Source organism: Andrena cerasifolii, chromosome 13, assembly GCF_050908995.1.
Source record: "Andrena cerasifolii isolate SP2316 chromosome 13, iyAndCera1_principal, whole genome shotgun sequence".
Taxonomy (NCBI): Eukaryota; Metazoa; Arthropoda; class Insecta; order Hymenoptera; family Andrenidae; genus Andrena; species Andrena cerasifolii.
Genome location: NC_135130.1, coordinates 11,516,500 through 11,536,261, shown reverse-complemented (window position 1 = coordinate 11,536,261; position 19,762 = coordinate 11,516,500). Strand labels below are relative to the sequence as shown.

The following is a 19,762-nucleotide window of genomic DNA, read 5'->3' as shown; positions in this document are numbered from 1 at the left end:
AAGTGGATTGAAGTCAAGGTTGGGTTTATTTTTTCTTTGGTACAGTTTACAAAAATAACGCTTCTGTATACACTTTCCGAAAAGTAGCATTTCAAGAACTGTCTTCTTATATAGCCCAACGAACTCTAGTCCTTCGGCTTGAAGTCAAGTAACTTGACTAATGAGGACGATGTTTTACCGACTGCTGCGACACCTAAGTGATTTCTTTTGTTTTAGTGTTTTAGTCGGTATAAGTATGGCCGCAGCAGCAGTCCAAGAGAGGTTAGGGTTCAATACAGATCGGTAAAAAGTATTATCATTTATTCCTTCCGAAGGTGCAAAAGACAACAGCTCCTGATACTAGACACTCGCAGCTTTAAATCTTCCTCTAATAAGACACAATTACTTAAAAACATTCGATACTCATAGAAATACACTTTTAAGGTTCATCCTTGGGCACCCTGATTCGGAAATCCCCACTAAACAATACGAAACACCAATCTCGGACAAAGAGTGGTTGTCTTCATGCGGGGTGGTTCACTCAATTGCCCCAAGCCTAATCGTTTGTCCGTTGCGCGCAAAGATGCGGACCGCGCGGGCCTCTTCATCCGCTCGCCCTCCATCACCGTTATCCCCCTTTTCCCCTCGCACGTCAGGGAATTACCTGACCAGCGTGCTTTCACCGGCAAAAGCGGTTCGAGGGGATTATTACAAGAAAGTGTAATTCGATGGAATACGCCCAATAACTCGGAATTACTTTGTGGCCGGACCGAGATCACCGCGAAAAGAGGACACCGTCGGAAGATGGGCGACGTTGGCGAGAAGAAAACGGCAGGATCGTCGTTCGTTTTCGCCGTTATTGTGGTGGGAGCCCACGGGTGTACGTACACGCATTACCGGCGTGTACGTGTACGCGCGTAACCAACGAATTCCTTCCGGAGCCGTGGTCGTTCCACTAAATACGCGAGATCCAATTTGGACGAACCCCAAAATTCGAAGAAATAGTGCCGCATATATGTATGTACACGTACACGTCGGGTTTTATGTAAGACATTCAGTGGCGTAGCGTTCAATTTCAACCGGGGGCTTCCCGGAGTATAATACTATTGGTACCACTGACTTTGGCCCTAAAAGGGTTCTTCTCTCGATTCACGACTCCCTTTCCCTAAAGCTAGCCTTCTTCTATCCCTCCGCCAATCGTTAATCGCTTCTAACCCACTAACAGTGAATGTACCCATGAAAATTCTGGCTTGCAGGGAATTTTGTGGTATCCCCTTGACTCCCCCTGCCGGGGATTTATATCAGGAAGATGGAATCAATCCACGAAGTTGGTGGACTCGTACCTTTTGAGTTCCATCGAAATTTTTTACTTTTATACGTAGATAAATCTTTCGAAGTGATACTATTTTCATCCGAAAAGTTTTCCCCCATGCGCCCCTGCATACTTTGGGGAAGGTTTCCAACCGCCTCCTCCTCGCCTCCTCCTCGCCTCCTCTCTCAAGCACCCAGGGTGAATTTCTCTGGGAAAAATAACGTTCCGAGCGATGTCAATGCGTTCTACGTTTCTGTTACGTAATGTTTCGCTTGAAAATTGGGGGCATTAAGTGCCGTTTCCAATTCCCAGATATAGCGCCAACATTTTCAGGTTAATGTCAGAGAGGAATTGAAACGGGACATCATCTTTCGGTATTAATCCCACAAGACCCTTCTTAAGCTTTAACGCGGAATATAAGAAACTGCGTAGGGAATTCCCAGTCAATTTCTACTTTTTATTCAAGGGAAGAGTTGGCGTAATTCACGCCTCACGTTTCTAATCGTTCGCCGTGCCGAAATTCCCTTTTGAAGGCAAACATTCCAGACATTTCACTGATAGACAGTTCTGTAAATAATCCCTGCCTCCGACTTTACGGTACAGATATATACCCAGCCGTATAGGCGAGCTTCGAGAGTCTGTCGTGCAGCTACACAAGATGTTAAACTCGAGGAAGACGAAAGTACAAAGTCTGCTCGTGACGCGAGTTAACTTCAAACGGTCCGAAATACCAAGATTTCAACTAGCTCGGTTGATGACAGCTTTGTTGCCGGCTACGGCGCTCGTGCGGAGACACGGGCGCATGGAAACGTAGTATAATGCACAAAACAGTTCGGCTCCTCGAGTAAAAATTAGTGGACGATGAATTGTACGCCTCTGTTCCTATTTTTCTTCCTTTCCCTTCTCCGCTTTCAGCCACTTCTCCCGTTGAACTTTCGCATTCTATCATCCCGAACGCGTATCGCTCGTGTTCCATAAAGTAAACGAAACGCAAGAACCGGAAGATAACCTACAAGCAGCGCTAGGCGGGCTGTTTCCCACGCGAGAGTGACGCAAATGAGGAAACTCGCAAGTTAAGATAAACAGAATTTACAAAGGAAATTCCTTTCCATAATCAGTCCAGTTTCAGCAACTCGCTACATATTTTAATCCTAGATTCACGGCGCCGAGTAACCGGTGACCCCGTTGCTGCCGCGCTAACTACGAAGTAAGATGAAATATCCGAATTCCTTGAATTTTCGAGGCACGATTACACGCTGGATGAAATTCAATGCTTCCGCTTGCTCTCGCGCCTGGTAACTTTTATCTCGATTCATTAAACGCTATTGTTTCAGGCGACGCATATCTCTGCCCACAGTTCGAAATAATACTATCATGTTTGTGTAATTAATAAAGTATCAGATATATATATAATTCTCGATTCAAATATCCCCTTTGAAAGGTGGGTCAACTAACGCTTGATCGAAGCCAGCGGTATTTGTTTGACCCTATAAAGTAACTAGACCGGGCACGTGATAATTTGCACAAATTAATGATTCATATTGTTCGTTAAAATAACATATGCGAATGCCGCTGATGTTACTCCCAAGTGACTATTCTAAATGCTCGAATCATTGAACGATTTAATTAATTTTGAACGCTGAGAATGCCCTATTGGTCGCTCTCCATCATAATGCGAACTCTCCAGGGCAACAGTCGAAACACGAAGCACTACCGTCCTGTCCACCTGTTTAACGGTAAACAGGGCGATTTAGCCTGACCTAACCTATCCTACAAATCCTTATTAGAGCGACACTTGGCTAATTGCGTACCAGTTCTATTGTGCAAGAGGGCATGCGGTGCGAAGTGCTCTCGACTGGTACGAGGTTTAGATAAAGCGATAATAAATGGCACCAGATACTGTTTATCCCTAATGAAAGCTGCTAGTTACAAAACTGCCGGAGCTCGCGCGTAATTACAATTACGCGTTTCGCTCGTTTAACTTTCTATTGGCCACTGCCGGCGTGCCGATCGCGGTTAACCAAGATAGGTGCATTAAAGCCTCGTTTTCGACGGAATCTAATGCCTCGCGGACTTTGACAGTGTGTAATTTTTTCTAGACGAAAGTGAAACTAATAGATGCTTCCTTCGCGTGATGAATAGAACGGAAAGTATCGAGTAGAAAAGGAGGTTAGAGGGGTTCGCTCTTCCTGACGCGAGAATAATTCATGCGGGTGCACCGTGACATTTCGCGTCACTATCGCGTGACTATCAGTTATCAAGTTTTTGAATTATTGACGGCTAAAGTTGGGCGTATTCGCAAACGAATCTTCAGAGATACAAACTCACGGTGCATCGCATTTACGAGCTCTCCAATAAACTTCACTGACGTCCGTAAGCGCCTGCATTAGAACTAGACCTAATTCCTGCAGACAGGGCTGCCAAAAGTATACGCCATACCGCATCGCAGACCCACAATCTAATTGTTCTGTCTACCGTCGGCCTAGTTCATGGAAATACAACCTACAAATATATGACACAGCCGCCTTATTTTTTTAAATAATAAATCCGACGCAATTAAGATTGTACCGTATCACTGGCAAATTCACTGTTTTATTCCAGGCAATATTTCCAGCTAATTCCACGGGAGAAGAGCAGAGTGACTTGAAAAAATGAGACCGTACCCTTGCCCTGGCTACACGACTTAATTATTCAATCTCAATCTTTGGAAGAGACAAAGGGGGACCTAGGGGGAGAGGATTTCGAAATAGGATGACTTGAAAAAGAAAAATTGTGCAGAACGAGCGACCTAGAGGTATAAAACCTAGGAGCACTTAGGAGGTTCATAGATCAAGAGATCTAGAAGGTGAGGAAAATCTGAAAGAGGAACAGCTAAAGATCGCTGTTCTAGGCTAAAAAAGAGATTAAAAAAATTGTACTCAAAGAAATAAAATCCTAGGAAAACATCGCCCTAGAAATAAAGAGGTGAAGGGTGAAAAATGTTATAAAAGAAGAAAGAAAGGAAAGCTGCGGAAATAAACATTCTAGCTGAAGAATGTGGGAAACCTAGGGACAAGTAGGTAAAAGGAAGCACAGAGTTGGTTGTTCGAAACGGTAGATTTAGGAAGACAAGTGTCTAAATCTCCAATAAAGTATCACTGGATTTTCTGAAAATTCGAAAAGGGGAAACACAGATAGGTTCCAGGAAAATAATATAGGAGAAAAAGGAAAGTTAAATATCCCTAGAAACCTAAGAGTTAGAAAAACTAGGGTAAAAGAAACATAGAGAAATGGAGACCTAAAGAGCCTTAAATAATTGGACTCAGGGGAATTGGTGTTTAAGGGAAAAGTTATCCGTTCGATCCTTGTTTTTTAAAAAGAAGCTACGATAAAATAGATCGCCTGAGGAACAGGGAGAGACAGACTTAGAGGTAGAACCCCAGAAATGCCTAGAGAAAGAATAATGCGAGACAAAGAAAAATTTCGGTAGGAACCTAAACTTAAATAGATCCTACAGTGAAGGCTGAAAACTTTTCGGTACTCTACGTTAGTATCCGGAGTGTTGCCACTGGTGTAGAAAATCTTAGACCCTTTAGTCATTAATTAATTAATTGTCATATGATAGGGTGCCAGTGCAGGCAACGTCCACGCTCGGATAATTAATTACTAAGTATATAGACGGTTTTATGGTATAGTGACAAAACAATTTTATCTAGTTACAAACAAGAAAATTATCTCCTGCTTACAGTTATGTTTGGCCCGCCTTCCGTCATCGTTGTCGAGTTTCCTTTGAGACGTTGTTAACAGGAACACACACACTTTTTTTCTTGCACATTGCAGTCTACACTCTCGTTTTTTGTAACTTCCTCCCCCTAGCGGTTAACCTCAATTATTCAACCGCTTCGATTAGTGACTTCTTTGGGAATAGTATTATTTTCCAAAATACATTTAATTATGACGTTCTACTTTTATAAATCACTACGATCGTCTGTATTTCCATTGATACAGAAACACGTAAATGTGTTCTGATTATTTTCTAGGAAATTTTGGGCAGATTTGGGGATTTTGCAAGGCTCCTCGACTTCATATAAGCCTCTCTTTCCCCGGAGATTATTTCAACCCACAAAGCGAAAGTCAGGTGAAATGAAATACAACTTCTTACTCGGAATGAATTACTTCATTAATCACGGAACTTCTGAATTACCTTTTTTCCTCTGCCAGGATTCCCCCTAGCCTTTTAAGTTTCACGATAATTAAAGGGAATCGGTTTTCAACGCATTCTAATGCAATATAAAAATTATCGGCCACTAAAGGATTAATATCGTTTGTAAATACTCGATATTCATTGAAAATCGTTTCAGATCGGTGGATTAAGTACGTTCTGTTGTCCTTTGTTAAATCCACAAATGTTATCAAAGTAATACCGTGATAATTGCACCTCGTTCGCAGTTTTTATCGAGGTAGAAGGATTTAATCGAAATCCCTTTAATTCCAGCTACTATCGTGTTCTTTAACTTCTTTCCGCCTAATGCGTTGGATTATATTGTTAATCCTGATTTTGACGGGGAGCAATTTCCAGATAATGCAAACACGAATTCTTTTCGCAACGATTTAATTAAAAACCGAAAATTTCGCTCCTTCCAGCTAACTCTTTGCAGCTTTCAGGGAACATTTAGCCTGGCAGCATACTAAAATGGTTAATTATAATACTAATTCAGAATTTGGATCCGAGCTTTGCGCATTGCGAGCCCGCAAAATACTTTATAGCGATGATAATGCAATTTATATTTACACCGATCTCTTGCTTTCAAATATTTAATATTAATGCCTCTGGCAAAGCTTCCAACCAAACCACAAGCGATTCGAAAATTGCTCCAGGCAACAAACAGAATTAACTATTTATAGCCACGAGATAATTTTACGTTAATCTCGTTGTGGGCTTGCGCGATTTACTTCATTGAAAAATCGTGAGATATCACGAAGGCGTCAAAAGGTCGGGCTGTACTCCCCACGGATGTAAACTTTCTTAGATAAGATAAACGATGTCGAAAATTTGCTGATGTTTACGTATTTTCATCGAACGCGACTAGGAAAAGCTAGTGGTGGCCATTTCTCAACAAATTCCATTCTGTATCTTTAATTGTAATTGAAATCGCATCCCTTGCAGATCTGCCGGACTTGCGCGCACGCGCAAACCCGCCTATGCGTAGACTAGAAAGAGCGACGAAGAGAAATGCGGAGGGATGAGTTAATAAGTGATTCGCTGTCGGAGGAGGCGCGGGAATACAAAGAGGCGAAAATGGGAAAACGTGCCTGATACGGTGGATTTGCGTTCGAGGAACATCCAAGGCACTTACGGGCGCTACGTGTATCGGTGCCTTCGACGATTGCGAAACATCGCTTGGCAAACTTCTACGATTCCCCGTTAAATTCGTACACGTGCGACGAACAGCCGCTGCGACGCTACTTCACTTTCACGAGCAACGTTTCCGGGTTCTTAGTATCGTGCGCGTACCATTCCCAAACAAGTCATCATTCAAAAAGATATTAAACCTTATCCCCGCCTATCCATCACAATATATCTTTACTGTAACCGGTAAACAAGATTGGACGATCTCGAATTATTTACGAGACACCGATCCCCACTTGCGGTGATCGAACACCCCTCAGTTTAATCGACGGTCATCGACCGCACGGTACAGACGGAAAGAATAGATCACTGACATTTATCACCATACACGCGTGCGGGTAATTGCGGCTCGCGTCGCGCGACCTTTCGCGAGTAGAGTTTAATAGAGATGTCGTGGAGGTAAACAAAAATAACGCGACTCACCGTAGGAACCGCGACGAAAGACAGTCCTACTTCGACGGTCGGCGGCGTACTGCTATCGAAGCGGGTGGCCATGGAGCAGCAGAGTCTGCCTTACCGGCGCACTCGTCTCTTCGAAGGAGGCGCAGATCACTGATACCAACACAACGGCGCCGAGGGGGATACCGCGGCACACATCGATTGTATAGATACCTGTTGAATGCCCAGCTCGCCGACACGCTGCTGGTCAACTGGCATCGAAAAGGGACGAACGCACCAGTGGGAAGTACAGCAACCTTTCCTAATCCGGTTATGCGGCCCTCTGGAACGATGTTGACGGGTGTTACGCCTCGTTCGACAGTACTGGCAATTGTTTCAGCAGTGTTGATCTTAACGCGTTGTTTACTAGGCTGCTCTGTGCTGGGCCGTTTAAACTGCATGCTGCGCGCCACTTTTGGTGCTTTGAGCCTTCCTTCCCGATCCAATCGCGCTATTATTACCTTGTATTAACTTTCACAATGTTAATGTCAGTAAGGAGTGTAACAATATTAGAGAAAGTTTCTTTCAGCTTTGATTTCGCTGATGACCCGTCGCTGCGAGTCAATAGGTCACTTTCCCCATCGGCAATCATGCCAGACACGAATGGCAGTAATGGCACTTACACTAAGCGAGAACATCCTACTACCATCACGGCACGCGGAAAACTGAGGGAGAAATTTTTGGAATCTTTCCACCGCTGTGTCCCCTCTGCCGTATACCTGTTCTGCGCGTCGCTTTGACTAGCAAATAGAGGCAACGTGCGATGGCACAAGGGTGGGGAACATACCTGTCTCGTCCCTCGGAATGGGTACCGTACCAACCTGTTTTGCTTCGGGAACTGAGTAAACGAATGATATTCAAACAGTGGAGATAATAAACAAATGTACGATCGCTGGCAAAACCCGTCTACATATTATCCACGTAACATCACCCATTTAATTTTATGCATTCCCGAGGTATCGTAGCACAGACGCATTCCGGGAATATTCCCGACGCGTCGATGGTGCATAATTTATCCGCCGAGGCAAAAACCGAGGAAACTGAAACTTGCAATTACCCCTGCAACGGTCACAGTCTGGAACTATGTGGTTTCTCTCGACACGTACACGGAAACGAAAAACAAATTTACTGAAGGCACTGGTGCAGCCGATGTCCCGAACATCATCTAACCGCAATTTATGATGCATCTGCTTCAATCGCCATAATGTGCTTCCATAGGAAGGTCAAAATGCCCAATAATCGTTTTTCTGAAAATGGACTCTCGAATAAGTTTCATACTAATAAATATTTTATATAGTATGAAAAGAAATGGGAGGGTTATAAATATTCATATACAGGATACAAATATATACGGAAGACTTTGAGATGCTGGAAAGAGATTAGTAAGCATTTCATAGAAATGAAAACGACTCGAATCAATTTTAATCTTCATCCCAACGGAAACCACTTATGGTGCCATCTACGTAATACGAAGCTATGTTCAAACTATGCAAGGTGACGTTTGTTCTATGCAGTTCGGAAGTCTCCATCTATGTGTGAAATCTGAACTAAAAGTCAATTTACAACTTAGCGCAGTGGGAGGATTGTAACTACTATGTCTATATATTTTTATTATGTCACTCTTTTATAAAAAAAGACCCTAGAAAATGTAATATCAGCAGAGACCAAAATAATAATTGCATTTGAACAATATTTTATTGAAGTATGAAAAAGTATTTCTGAAAATAAGAAACTAACCGTCTCTACGTGCACAGAGCTCAATTTCCGTGAAGATGAGAAGGAAAACTTTCTAGTTTCGTTATAATTATATATTTATTATAAAATTATGCTTCCAACAAACTGTAAAGGAATATATGCATGCATGGAATTGAATCGATCAGACAGACGATCGTGGAAAAAATTTCGTAATCGAAAATTTATACACGGTTCTGTATGCGACCCGTTGTAACTGGTATCTCTAAGTTCGAAGCGATTTACTGTACACGAAATTCTAGAAATCTCTTACGAACGTGCTTGCTCTTCGGTCGAACGTCTTTCGTATAACTTACGAATTTTACGTAAGGAAGAACAAGAGACAATACTACATGATTCAAGCTGCCTAGTGATTTTTTCCTAAGGACATCCTTACTCCCCCTTACATAAAAACGTTCGACTATTTCTCACTTAAAGTTCACTTAAAATGTACTCGATTGTTGGCTCATTCCCACATTATCATAAAAAACGTATAAAACATTGTTGAAAATGAATGCTTCAACTTATCCGAGCTAACCCATTCGTGCCACAAGAAAATCATGTACATTAAAAGGAAATTTGCACTTTCCTTTTCATACAATTTAAGCCCGTCACTGTGCAACAAGAAATGATCGAGGATTAGATACTCCATCGATAAGCCAGTAACAATCTTCAGAAGTTTCAAGGACGAGAAGTTTAATGGAGCGCCCTGACTACTATGAATTTTACAAACTTCAAAAATATATCTTAGATGTTGCTAGTATGAACGAATAGACGCAGTAATAGATCGAAACATGCATTACTCGACAGACGCTTCTCTCGAGTATTATTATCTAGTGTTTTTTTTTTCGATTGACTTCAACGATCGAAACATAAAAAATATAATCCCAATAAACCCCATTTATATCTGCAGGATTACAGTAACAATAAAACAAATTAAGAAAACTCGCTGTATCTACCAACTGTTTATTTAAATAAGGCGTTTCATTAAAAGTATAACCTATTTGAATGAAAAGTTGGAATAAAAATAGTTTCATTGCTAAAAGCTTCCCACTTAGAATACAATGATCTTTTTACTTGTAATAAAATCCTCGATCAATGAGCCCCTTCGAGATTACACTGCGTTTGATAATAAGAATTATTATCGATAAGAATACTCATCGTGTTATTAAAATGGTTCGTGTAACAAAAACAGCCATTCGCCTTCTTGAAGGGACGATTAAATAGTAAATAATTTTTATATTTATCTCATTTGGCTTTAATTTCCGTTACTTTAATAATAGGTGCTAATCGTTTATCTATTCTCAACAAGTTCCATCCCTTACACAATGTTTAACATAACAGCCTGCCAGCAGCGCAAAAGACTAAACGTACTTTTCTTTTTTTACTTAGATCGCTTTTTAAATTTCATTCGTTTCTATTCTTCGGTTGCTTCTTTTGCCTTCTCGTCTGTCTTCTTTTTTTTTGTGAGCGACAAAACTGTGTAATAACTTCTCTCCTTTCTTTCTTCGATTAACCGCGAAACTGACGAGGCGATGGCGCAACGTTCACTTTTAAGCGTTCCTGGGGGAAAAAAATGAATTCGTGATGTGAATATCATCATACCATCTGATAACGTCACGCATAACTCGTTGCTTTCCATTTTTAACGATTCTTAAATTATAGGCCTCTGGCAGAGGCGATTCTTGCGAATGCGTTCCACAGGCATCTAGGCACGACAGATATAAAAGTTAGTACGTTCAGGAATATTCAGATTTCATAACAATCGATATTCTAAAATAGTGCTATCACGTTCATATCTAACTCTAAAACGACGTTCTCATTTGTCTTTTTCCATTTTTTTGTCTCTTTTTGTTCTTTCTGCCGCTAAATAATGAGCTGGTGTAGCGTTGAAGCAACTATGTATCACTTGTTTCATTAATGTCTGTCGTTTTGCGCATCAGTGGAAATCTCGCTCAGAAGAGTAGCGCCTCAAACTTGCATACTACAATTTTCTTTTTTCTTTCTCTCTCTCTCTCTCTCTCTCGCTCGCTCTCTCTCTCTCTCTCTCTCTCTTTCCTTATTACATCAAGCACGCGGCCATTTTTCTTCTGACCTTTGTCGCGTTCGTATAAAATTTGTTTACTTAGAGCATATATAGAGGGTGTTCGATAAACCATAAATTCCTATAATATGAAGAAAATCCCCCGCCAAAAGCAAGACAACATCTTAAAAACGATCGAGAATCTGGCTTTCAACATCCTACGACACTGGTACGCCATCTCTAGTCCCATTTACGAATTAACCTGCACGTGTTCCGCAACGAATTTAAAAGGGCGAACGCGTACTTACCGGTGAAAAAAAAGACTGTCTTATTGTCAGCGATAGACTTCCCCATACGCAAGAAATCTACAATTTATAAAATACTCTGCATACATATGTATACATACTTAGGACCCTTATTCGCTAGGTTTTCTTCTCGCATCTCGTGGTTTCAGTAGCGAGCACGTAATATCTGAATAATAATTCTCGCAATACTTTATGTAAATCAACTCGAAGAATGTTTTGTGTCTCTGTGTGTCTGTGTGTATATATATATGTATGTATGTATATATATAGGAAGTTATCAGCTTTTTCTTTTTCTTCTTTTTGTAGATTACTACGGACACGGATACATCTTCCGAAAGTGCTGGGTGCAATGAGAGAAAGCTTTTTCTTTTCGTTTACCGCAATGAAATAACAATTACATACATCTTGACAGTTTTGATATAAGGGGGGGATTACGACATCGTGGCCTCTATACGAAAATCTCTGTTGTAGACGGTTATCGCCGCTTGATTAGATTCGACGGATCTCGCCGGGCTTGCACGCTTTTTTGCTCTCTCCGAAAAAAGCTAACTCCCAATATCACTGCAGCAGAAGAGAGGATACACGGGAAGAGATTGCGGTAGAGACTAGCAATTGTTGGGATCCGGTGGCGTGACGAGGTACTCGTCCGCGCGTTTGTGATCGGACAATGCCCGCATTGTGTACGTGTCTTGGGGTAAGTCGCTTTTCCTTCGCAAAAGTGGCTTTGTTTTATTGGTGTTTGTCATTTTCTTTGCCTACAATTACAAAAAGAAAAGGATCACTTTACGACGTTTAAGGGTGGGTGAGGGTGAGCGAGTAAAAAATGGGAAATCTCAATCGATCCTACCTCATTCGCTTTTGCCTCTATTTTCTCCAACGTGAGCGGCGCTTGATCTGTGTCGCCATCGTCGTCGGGCGGAGGGCTGTCTAACTGTTGCTGCGATATCGTGGTACTCGCAGTGCTGTTCGTCAGACCCTTAATGTTCATAGTGTAATTTGGATGTCTCATCGCTAAAGCTTCCACGCGCATCCACGCTTCATCCCTGTCTTTTATCAGCTTCCTCTCCCTCTGACGGTCCTAAAAACGTGGCACTAAGTTTCGGGCTTTCGCTGTCACGTCATGCAAAATGGTATAACGTACTTGATAATACTGTTGAGTGCACTCGTCGAACACCTTCTGGTTCATCTCCATGAAAAGCTTCAGCGCGTTGTAGATCAAGCCGTGGATCGTCTTGTTCCAATGATTCCGCGAGTTTCTATAAAATGCTGGGTACATGATGGGTAAGATGACTGAGTAATTATCCGATATTAGGGACATTATGTATTCGTTGTTCCAGTAGTAAAGAGCTCTTTCAGCCACCTAAGCAAACAGGTCACAAAGTTAATAAAGCAACTGTGCCAATAACACTGGCTCGCTGTAACAGAGGGAACGAGTGGCAGTACCTGAAAATGTGGAGACGAGACGCATTTCGCTAATTGCCTAAACAGTGGGTCCATAACTTTCTGAAATTCGGCAGGTTCGATCACGTCCAGAATCTCCTCAAGCTCGTTCAAGAACATCACTTCTTTAGGGGAATGTGTTTTCGGCCAGAACTTCAACAAGCTTCGAATCACAGGCTCGGTCAACGACGGATCCTTCTCCAAAAATTGGACGACGCAGTACGCCAACTGCGGGTGATACACGGACAAGGATTTGGCTTTGTGCAAAGGCAATAGCACCTTTAGTAGGAAGATTTTGTGTTCCTCCTTCAATGGCAAAGCGAACCCGTTTATTATACTGGAAGAAGAGAGAAGCCAACACTGAGCGTGCAACGGGGACCTTTTTTTTTTACATTATTTACAACAAGTGGGCAACAGCTACCTCCCCAAAATCTCAAGGAGTTCAGCGATACCGTTGTGGTGCTCGGTCTCGTATATAAATCGATAAAAAACGTTGTTTATTTGCTTCCTGATGTACGCCCTAAGCCCTAGGAACTTCCCATAAATCCTATGAAGCGTTGTCTTAAGGAAATCCCTCTCCCGCGGGTCCTCCGAGTCGAAAAGTTCCAAAAGCTGCAGCACAAACTTTTGGTCTATGTAGCGTCTGGCGATGGAGGGTTGAAAGTCTTGGGACTCCAGCAACCGGAGAAAGAACTCGTAAACAAATTGTAAGTGAGGCCAGGCTGCTTCCAACGTTGGCTCGTCCTCTTCCGGATCGAATTCGGCGCCATTCGGATTTGATGAGGGCGGCAGTGTACGAAACAGATTCACTGCGAACTACAAACGCTTGATTTTGTTAGAAGAAATTCTTATTCATCCTCGACGGGTAAGTTTAAATGTGTCGCTGAACCGACAAGTTTCTTACTGACCAAAGTATTAATCACGTATCGGACTTGGCGATGCGCGTTTGCTAGCAAACAGTCAAGTGCCCTGCACTTACCATGTTCACGGCTTCCGGGTATATAGCTTCCGTGATTACGTTTTTGTTTTTGGTAACGTACTCGACTATCTCGTGCAGAGCGGTACGCTTCACTTCCTTCCACTTTAAGTCCGACAGCGGATCGGGCACGAAATCGAAGAGCACGCAACATTGTCGTAGCTTCTGTATAAAAAGTTCCTCTCTTTCGTTCCCTTGTTGCGTTTCTAAAGTAACAAAAGGGAAGAAAGTGGTACTTGCGCGAACAGAAAGTATCGGATCTTAGAGTTAGCACTTGGGGAGAGCACCCCTTTGTGCACACTTTCCCTCGAGTTCATTCACACGGACGCCACACTCTCTACCGCGCGCTCTTTGCCTCCGCTACATTGTCTCCTACCTTGAAGGAGACGTCTGCGCGCGCTTCACAAAAATGGCCCCATACGCATTCGCACAAAATGCACACAAGCATACGTCTCGCACTAGAAAATACGTGCAATTCGAAAAACTGTGCATGTCCCGCACTTCGCGGAACGCACAAAAGGTGCGCGCGCAACAGAGACCTTGCGCGCGCACCCCGCTTCGCACAATGTCACATACCCACATCGCACACAAATTCCGTACACTACACTTCACGGACCATACGAATGCGCGCGCACTCTTATGAGTCTCATCCATTCCTCTCTCTCTCTCTCTCTCTCCCTCTCTGACTCTCCACTTCTATCTCTCTTGAACACTGTTCCCCTTATAGGCTGTTCCAGGGACTATCATTCTTTCACTTTTAGGTCCCCATATACTTTGACACTTTGGTCCACTTCATGGATGCATTCCCTTCTTCTTCCAAATACTATCATGAACAAAAACTCTTTCCTCTATAGACTCTTTCCACTATAAGTACCCTTTGGACATTATTCCCCCTATTCTTAGACTTTCTCACGCATTAATTCTCGGCAGAGACTCTAAAACGGACCTTCACGGCTTTCGACCACACATGTATCATACTCTCTCACACCCACACTTCTCATCAAGCTCTCCCGTTTCGTATCTAATATTCACTCCTACTTGGTAAAGGCTATTCCTAGACTAACGACAAAGAAGTCTCTTTACCGATTAACAGGGGCCGTAGCGGTTGGTAAGGCGAAGTGAAGTTGGTCAAGTAAGATTTGTTCGATTCACGGGATAGTACAGTGGCCAGGGCAAGCCCCTGGTGGAAGCTCGGGCTTTTCGGCAGACCGCCGGACGAGAATGGAATATATCCGTCCACATGAACCATCCTGGCTTCCCAGTAGCTTTCCGCGTTTACGTTTCCAATATTATCACCGGTACTCTGCTCTTTTTCCCCCTCCGACAAATTAGAGCGCGCACGGCATACCTATTACGCACCGGCTTCCTTATTCACATAACAATCTGTTGCTTCGAGACGTAACTGGCCGTTCTTCCGAGCAAAAACTACACATATCTTGCTGCCTACGGCGACGCAGGTCGCGCGGAGATTTATCCGTGTATCGTCGCTGCACGCGCCACTCTTGTACTACGTCGAGAGATTGGATAAGCTTGGTCAGATTCAAATTGGGGAAATGCCGCCGATATCAGAGGCCGTTTGAACGAGCAAGGACTGTTTACGTTAGAAAACCAGGAATCCCGAGCGATGGGAGCGCGCATGCGTGAACCACCGCGCCTTACAATCGATACGCTATGACGTAGCTACTTTCGCAATCCTGACTGACCGGAATTAAAAAGGCAATAGTAACTGATTAATTCACTTCTCACAATAACGGCAATAACGGCACGCGACGCGGCGGTTCCAATCCTTTCTTTGATCATACCGATCGCGATCCTATCAGTTAACATTTTTATTACAGGATTACGTTAAGGAACGACTATCTCGATCAAGGATACTAGTATCGCATTTTCTACAAAAATGACGAAACATTGGTACGGCGTTGAAGAGAAGGAATCGCTTTTTTATCGGACGGAAAATTGGAAATGTATTTCCATCTTATGTATTGAACGAATGTACCGAACGTGTGGTTATTGAAACAACAGAGTGCGCTGCACTGTCGTACATGAAGCAGCGGTAGGTAACCGCTCGGATCTACCCTCGCTGCATTCATTAAGCAGATTGCAGTTTATTGCTCCTACTTTGGTAGTGTTACACTAATTAATCATTACGTGGCAATTATTGCTGCAGAGCAAAGTAGGTTTCCCTGAAAACGCCAGAGCCACTACAAGTCCCAATGAGTGTAGTACAATGCAGGAAATACTTCGTATGTAATTATACTACCACGTGTATTAAGTTCTGACAATTACTAGCGCATCCTTCCTTATTAGTTTATCAGGAACCTTCACGTTCGTCTCTTAGCGATCAGAATATTTTTAACTGCGGACAGTGCGCTGGATTTTTAGTTGCACGGTTCAAGGTTTAACAGGTTACATGCTGCCGCACTGTTGCCAACCTTAAGCTCTATAATCATCACGAATTATTTCGGTAACTCACCAGACAACAGCGGCAACTTTTGAAGTTCTCGGTTCTTCGAAATGTTGAACCTCGAGCTACTTTGCCGCTTGTCCTTTTTTATCACAGGTCCGCCGGGCTGGTATTTGACCTTGTTGATCAAGGTTGGCGGCGGTGGTGTGCTCGTAGCTGGCGGCCCACCTGCTACCTTGTTGGTCTGTGAAACAACAAGAAGAATTCTGTAGCGCAATCAGCCTAAACACGAAGAATTTCTTATTGGAAACCTTCTAGAACTGTCACAGTGCAATATAATCGTAAAATCCAAAGAGATACAATATCAATTAAACGGAGTGAAGTCCCTATACACAATACATGCATGAAAACAGCATACACAAAGCAATAGAACAGAAAATCTTTTTTTCAAATGATACACTTTCCTCGACGACGAAACTATTTCGCATCGTTCTGAATGAATGAATACCGAAGCTGTCTAGGGAAACTTTCACTCGTTCCGATAGTTCACGTACATTAGAATCCCCATGAAAAAACGAACATATCCGCATTACTCTCGTATTCACACCACACAGAAGAGATCGCTAACCAGAAAGCTTCTGTTTTTTTTTAAACACACTTCCAATGAAATCCACACAGAGTCCGAAGGTGTTTGAAAAAAAAAATTATTCTTTAAAAGCGAATGCGTATGCCAATCTATGCGTAATCCTCATTACATTCGACACAATTCTTCCAACGTTGCATTAATGCCTGGCTTCCATTGAGAGAAGTTTTGTAGATGATCTTGAAACCATTTATGCACTGATGATCTTGACCCTTCATCTGGGGTGATGTCCTTTTTGAGCATCTTCTAGTGGCCAAAAAAGATGATAGTTACTTGAAGATACGTTCGGCAAATGTACAAGGATAGTGTAACAGTTTTATATTAGTCTTTCGGGTCTACTTCATTCTGGCACACTAAAAAATACCCACAATTCGTCAAATGAAAACAGTGATACAGATGCGCAAGAATGACTTCAACACCAATCACAAAACTTCTTCATGAGGAGCCCTGACCGTTAGCGAAGTCTTTGAGGAGGCGTGCCGCATAACAACGAAATAGTATTTGCCCTTCTTGTTTGTAAGTGACGAATTTTGTTTAACATATGCGATTGTAATATCAATTTCTTCTCGAGCTGTATTATCGTTCGCCGTGCATTCTTTCATGGAATCTTTACACCACTAAATATTTTTGTGATTGATTGAATATTCTTGTAAATACATGCATGAATATTTTATACTCGCTACTGCACTTTTTATCAATTCTCTACCTTTCCATATTACTGTCGCAAATAAAATACTAATACTCGATGGAAGTTTAGTAACATGTAGTGGCACTACAGATATACGTATAACTTGCATGCCTCGGATAAAAGGCAGTAGTGTATTTCTGGAATATTTGCCGATTTCTACATCGTTTTTAAATAATTAATCACAATCTAAATAAGTTAGTGGTCAACTACAACAATATACAATGTAACAAATAATTTTTGATCGTTGAGATATCCGTTTCGTACTTAACATTAATTTAATAAATCGAGGATACATGATAATCGATTTGGGAAAACGAACAATTTAATTCAATATAGTACAGAATATTTTTAAAAAATCGACGATCGTTAATCGATAATTAATCAATTTTTGGCATTATCATCGATCGATAACTGGTGCGGTATGCAGTTTCATAATTCAACGTGCTATACGGAATTTTATAAGTAAAATGAATAATACCGTACAGTTTTACCGTTTTGCCACTGATTTTATAATTTCACCTCGGTCTCGTATCTCTCCACCGCTAGCCGCGAATTTCATAAAGCATAATGTTACGAAATTTAATAAAATCCTACGGTAAAAACCTCGTGTATGATTTTACACGGAGGATTTATAAAAGAATTTATTGGATAATGTGAAGTAATAAAAAAGAAACACGAGAGTCGGGATTAACTCGTCATACAACGATTAACACGTTGATCTTAACGATCAATTAACATTTTTCACTATACATTTATAATTGCGCGGGTAATTCCGTGCTCAGGATTTCTTTCCATTGGTATCGCGCGAAGAGATTGATTCCGCGCGTGGAGTATACATTAATTACAATCAGGAAGTGTATCATAGGAAATGTATGATTTTTACGAACGATAGAAATTGTTAATCAAAGCTACTTAACGCTGGTGAAAGAGACGGTGGCGAGAAAACTTGGGTGTTCTCATGCCTTTCGTGTACATCGTTCTCTATTTATGAAGTAAGCCCTGGCGCTTCGAGCGCCACCTATGCCAAATAAGATTTTTTTCAAAGGGGGACTTTAAAACCGTCACGGAGGCGTATTCCTATGGACGAGGCGATCTCCATGCAAAAAGCGCGCTGAACAATTGCATAACGGAACATACATACACGTATGCGCGCGTTTCAACTATATGCGTGTGTACACAACTTAGCGGAGGGAAACATTTCAGGTGGCACAAGGTGTCGAAGATGGACACCGCACCATACTCGGGAGAGTGTATCTTTCAAACGAGAGCCTGTACAGTGTGACACCAACGGAAATGCTCGATGATCGAGGTGTCGAGACGTTAGGCGGGCAAAGATGAAGCGAAAGTAAGCCCACGGTAGAAAAGAGATCGAGGATGACAGGAGGTGACGGGAATTACTAACGGGCTAATCGAGTGATGTCGATCGGTAGGACGGGAGCGTATAGGAGGGACGATATAACCTCACCTCATCGCCCGTCTCGCCGTCCTTGCCGTTCTTTCCCTTCTCCTTGCCGATCTTGGTCGCATCCTGGAACAAAACCGAGTTAATCACCGGCTGCACGATTCACGATGCCACGACGGCAGCACACGGATCCGCGTATTCGATAATACGGCTAGCTCGGCAAAAAAATTCACCGCTCGCGCAATGTCACGGAACGGAAACGAGAATTAGCGGAGATGTACCATGGTGTCAGGTCCCTGGGTACAGCTCGGCCGTGAAAACGTGCTAGCGAAACGCTTATCGAGAAATCGGAAATCACGCTACACCCTTCGGTGTCTCGGCTACCGGGGTTGTTTCCCCGAACTCTCTTTTACTCTCCCTTCTTCCCTTTCTCTCTCCTATACTATCCCTGTCATCGTCTCCCTCCCCCTCTCTTTCTCTCTCTCAGTCTCTCTGTCTTTCTCCGAAGCGCGCGCGTGCCCGCGATCTCTCCTCGTCGCGAAGGAACTCCGCTTTCCACGTACGTGTCCCTCTGTGTATACGTGTGGTACCGATCGCCGTAAGGAGAGACGCACGATTCAGACCCAGACCAGAGATACAGGAGAGTGACCGTGCAACAAGATAAACGCACCTTATCTTTTTTTGACTGCCGGCTCGACATGATCGTTCTATCGTTCGCGTTTAATGGCTACGCGTGATCGTGCTATACGCGGAATTGCACACTTCGCGAAGCCACGTAGTAAACACATCGATCACAGCAGCAAACGAGGAGCCGACACGAGACACTCATTCGCTGGCCGCCATTGGCTACGCTTAGCGATTGAACCTTTTGGCCAGCGATTCGCGCCACTCGCCGCGAACGCTTCCGAGCTTCCCCTTTTTCCCTAGCATTTCAAACCTCCACCGCAAAGCCTCTTTTCGCATGGCTAATGTTATTTAAACGCGAAAATACCGCCTGCCGTTGGCATTGCGCACGCAATGCAACCTGCGAAC

At 42.8% G+C, this 19,762-nt stretch overlaps 2 protein-coding genes across 13 annotated transcripts in view; both read right to left on the bottom strand.

Moving 5' to 3' along the window:
- Window positions 1-7,787, bottom strand: part of LOC143375769 (venom dipeptidyl peptidase 4) — a 116,359-nt gene extending 108,572 nt beyond the window's left edge. The window contains exons 1-2 of one of the 9 annotated variants that reach the window (XM_076825217.1): window positions 7,104-7,234; window positions 5,017-5,183 (exon numbers count right to left, since the gene is read on the bottom strand). In XM_076825217.1, coding sequence (XP_076681332.1) covers window positions 5,017-5,043 — 27 coding nt within the window. In that variant the 5' untranslated portion in view covers window positions 5,044-5,183; window positions 7,104-7,234. The other 8 variants (XM_076825213.1, XM_076825215.1, XM_076825218.1 and 5 more) reach the window with 8 other exon arrangements.
- Window positions 7,788-9,798: 2,011 nt separating this feature from the next.
- LOC143375773 (serine/threonine-protein phosphatase 2A 56 kDa regulatory subunit gamma isoform) lies at window positions 9,799-19,596 on the bottom strand. 4 transcript variants are annotated; one of them, XM_076825230.1, is made up of 9 exons: window positions 19,401-19,596; window positions 18,794-18,856; window positions 16,067-16,241; window positions 13,597-13,799; window positions 13,039-13,433; window positions 12,621-12,954; window positions 12,319-12,537; window positions 12,025-12,246; window positions 9,799-11,932 (listed from the first exon to the last, which is right to left on the bottom strand). In XM_076825230.1, the coding sequence occupies exons 1-9, from the start codon at window positions 19,428-19,430 to the stop codon at window positions 11,783-11,785; spliced, it is 1,791 nt and encodes a 596-aa protein (XP_076681345.1). In that variant the 5' UTR covers window positions 19,431-19,596; the 3' UTR covers window positions 9,799-11,782. The 4 variants fall into 4 exon arrangements, with proteins under 4 accessions (XP_076681345.1, XP_076681344.1, XP_076681346.1 ...); XM_076825229.1 differs by having other exon boundaries at window positions 12,025-12,255; window positions 19,401-19,594; XM_076825231.1 differs by lacking the exon at window positions 19,401-19,596 and adding an exon at window positions 19,012-19,227 and having other exon boundaries at window positions 12,025-12,255.
- Window positions 19,597-19,762: the final 166 nt, after the last annotated feature.

What these genes read in the sequence shown, in the direction of transcription:
- LOC143375773 (XM_076825229.1), bottom strand. Translation starts at nt 19,430, where the DNA reads ATGTCGAGCCGGCAGTCAAAAAAAGATAAG. An exon ending in ACCCGGAAGCCGTGAACATG is followed by an intron (nt 13,434 to 13,596) that starts GTAAGTGCAGGG and finishes AAGCGTTTGTAG; the next exon opens with TTCGCAGTGAATCTGTTTCG. An exon ending in CTCCTTGAGATTTTGGGGAG is followed by an intron (nt 12,955 to 13,038) that starts GTAGCTGTTGCC and finishes CTCTTCTTCCAG; the next exon opens with TATAATAAACGGGTTCGCTT.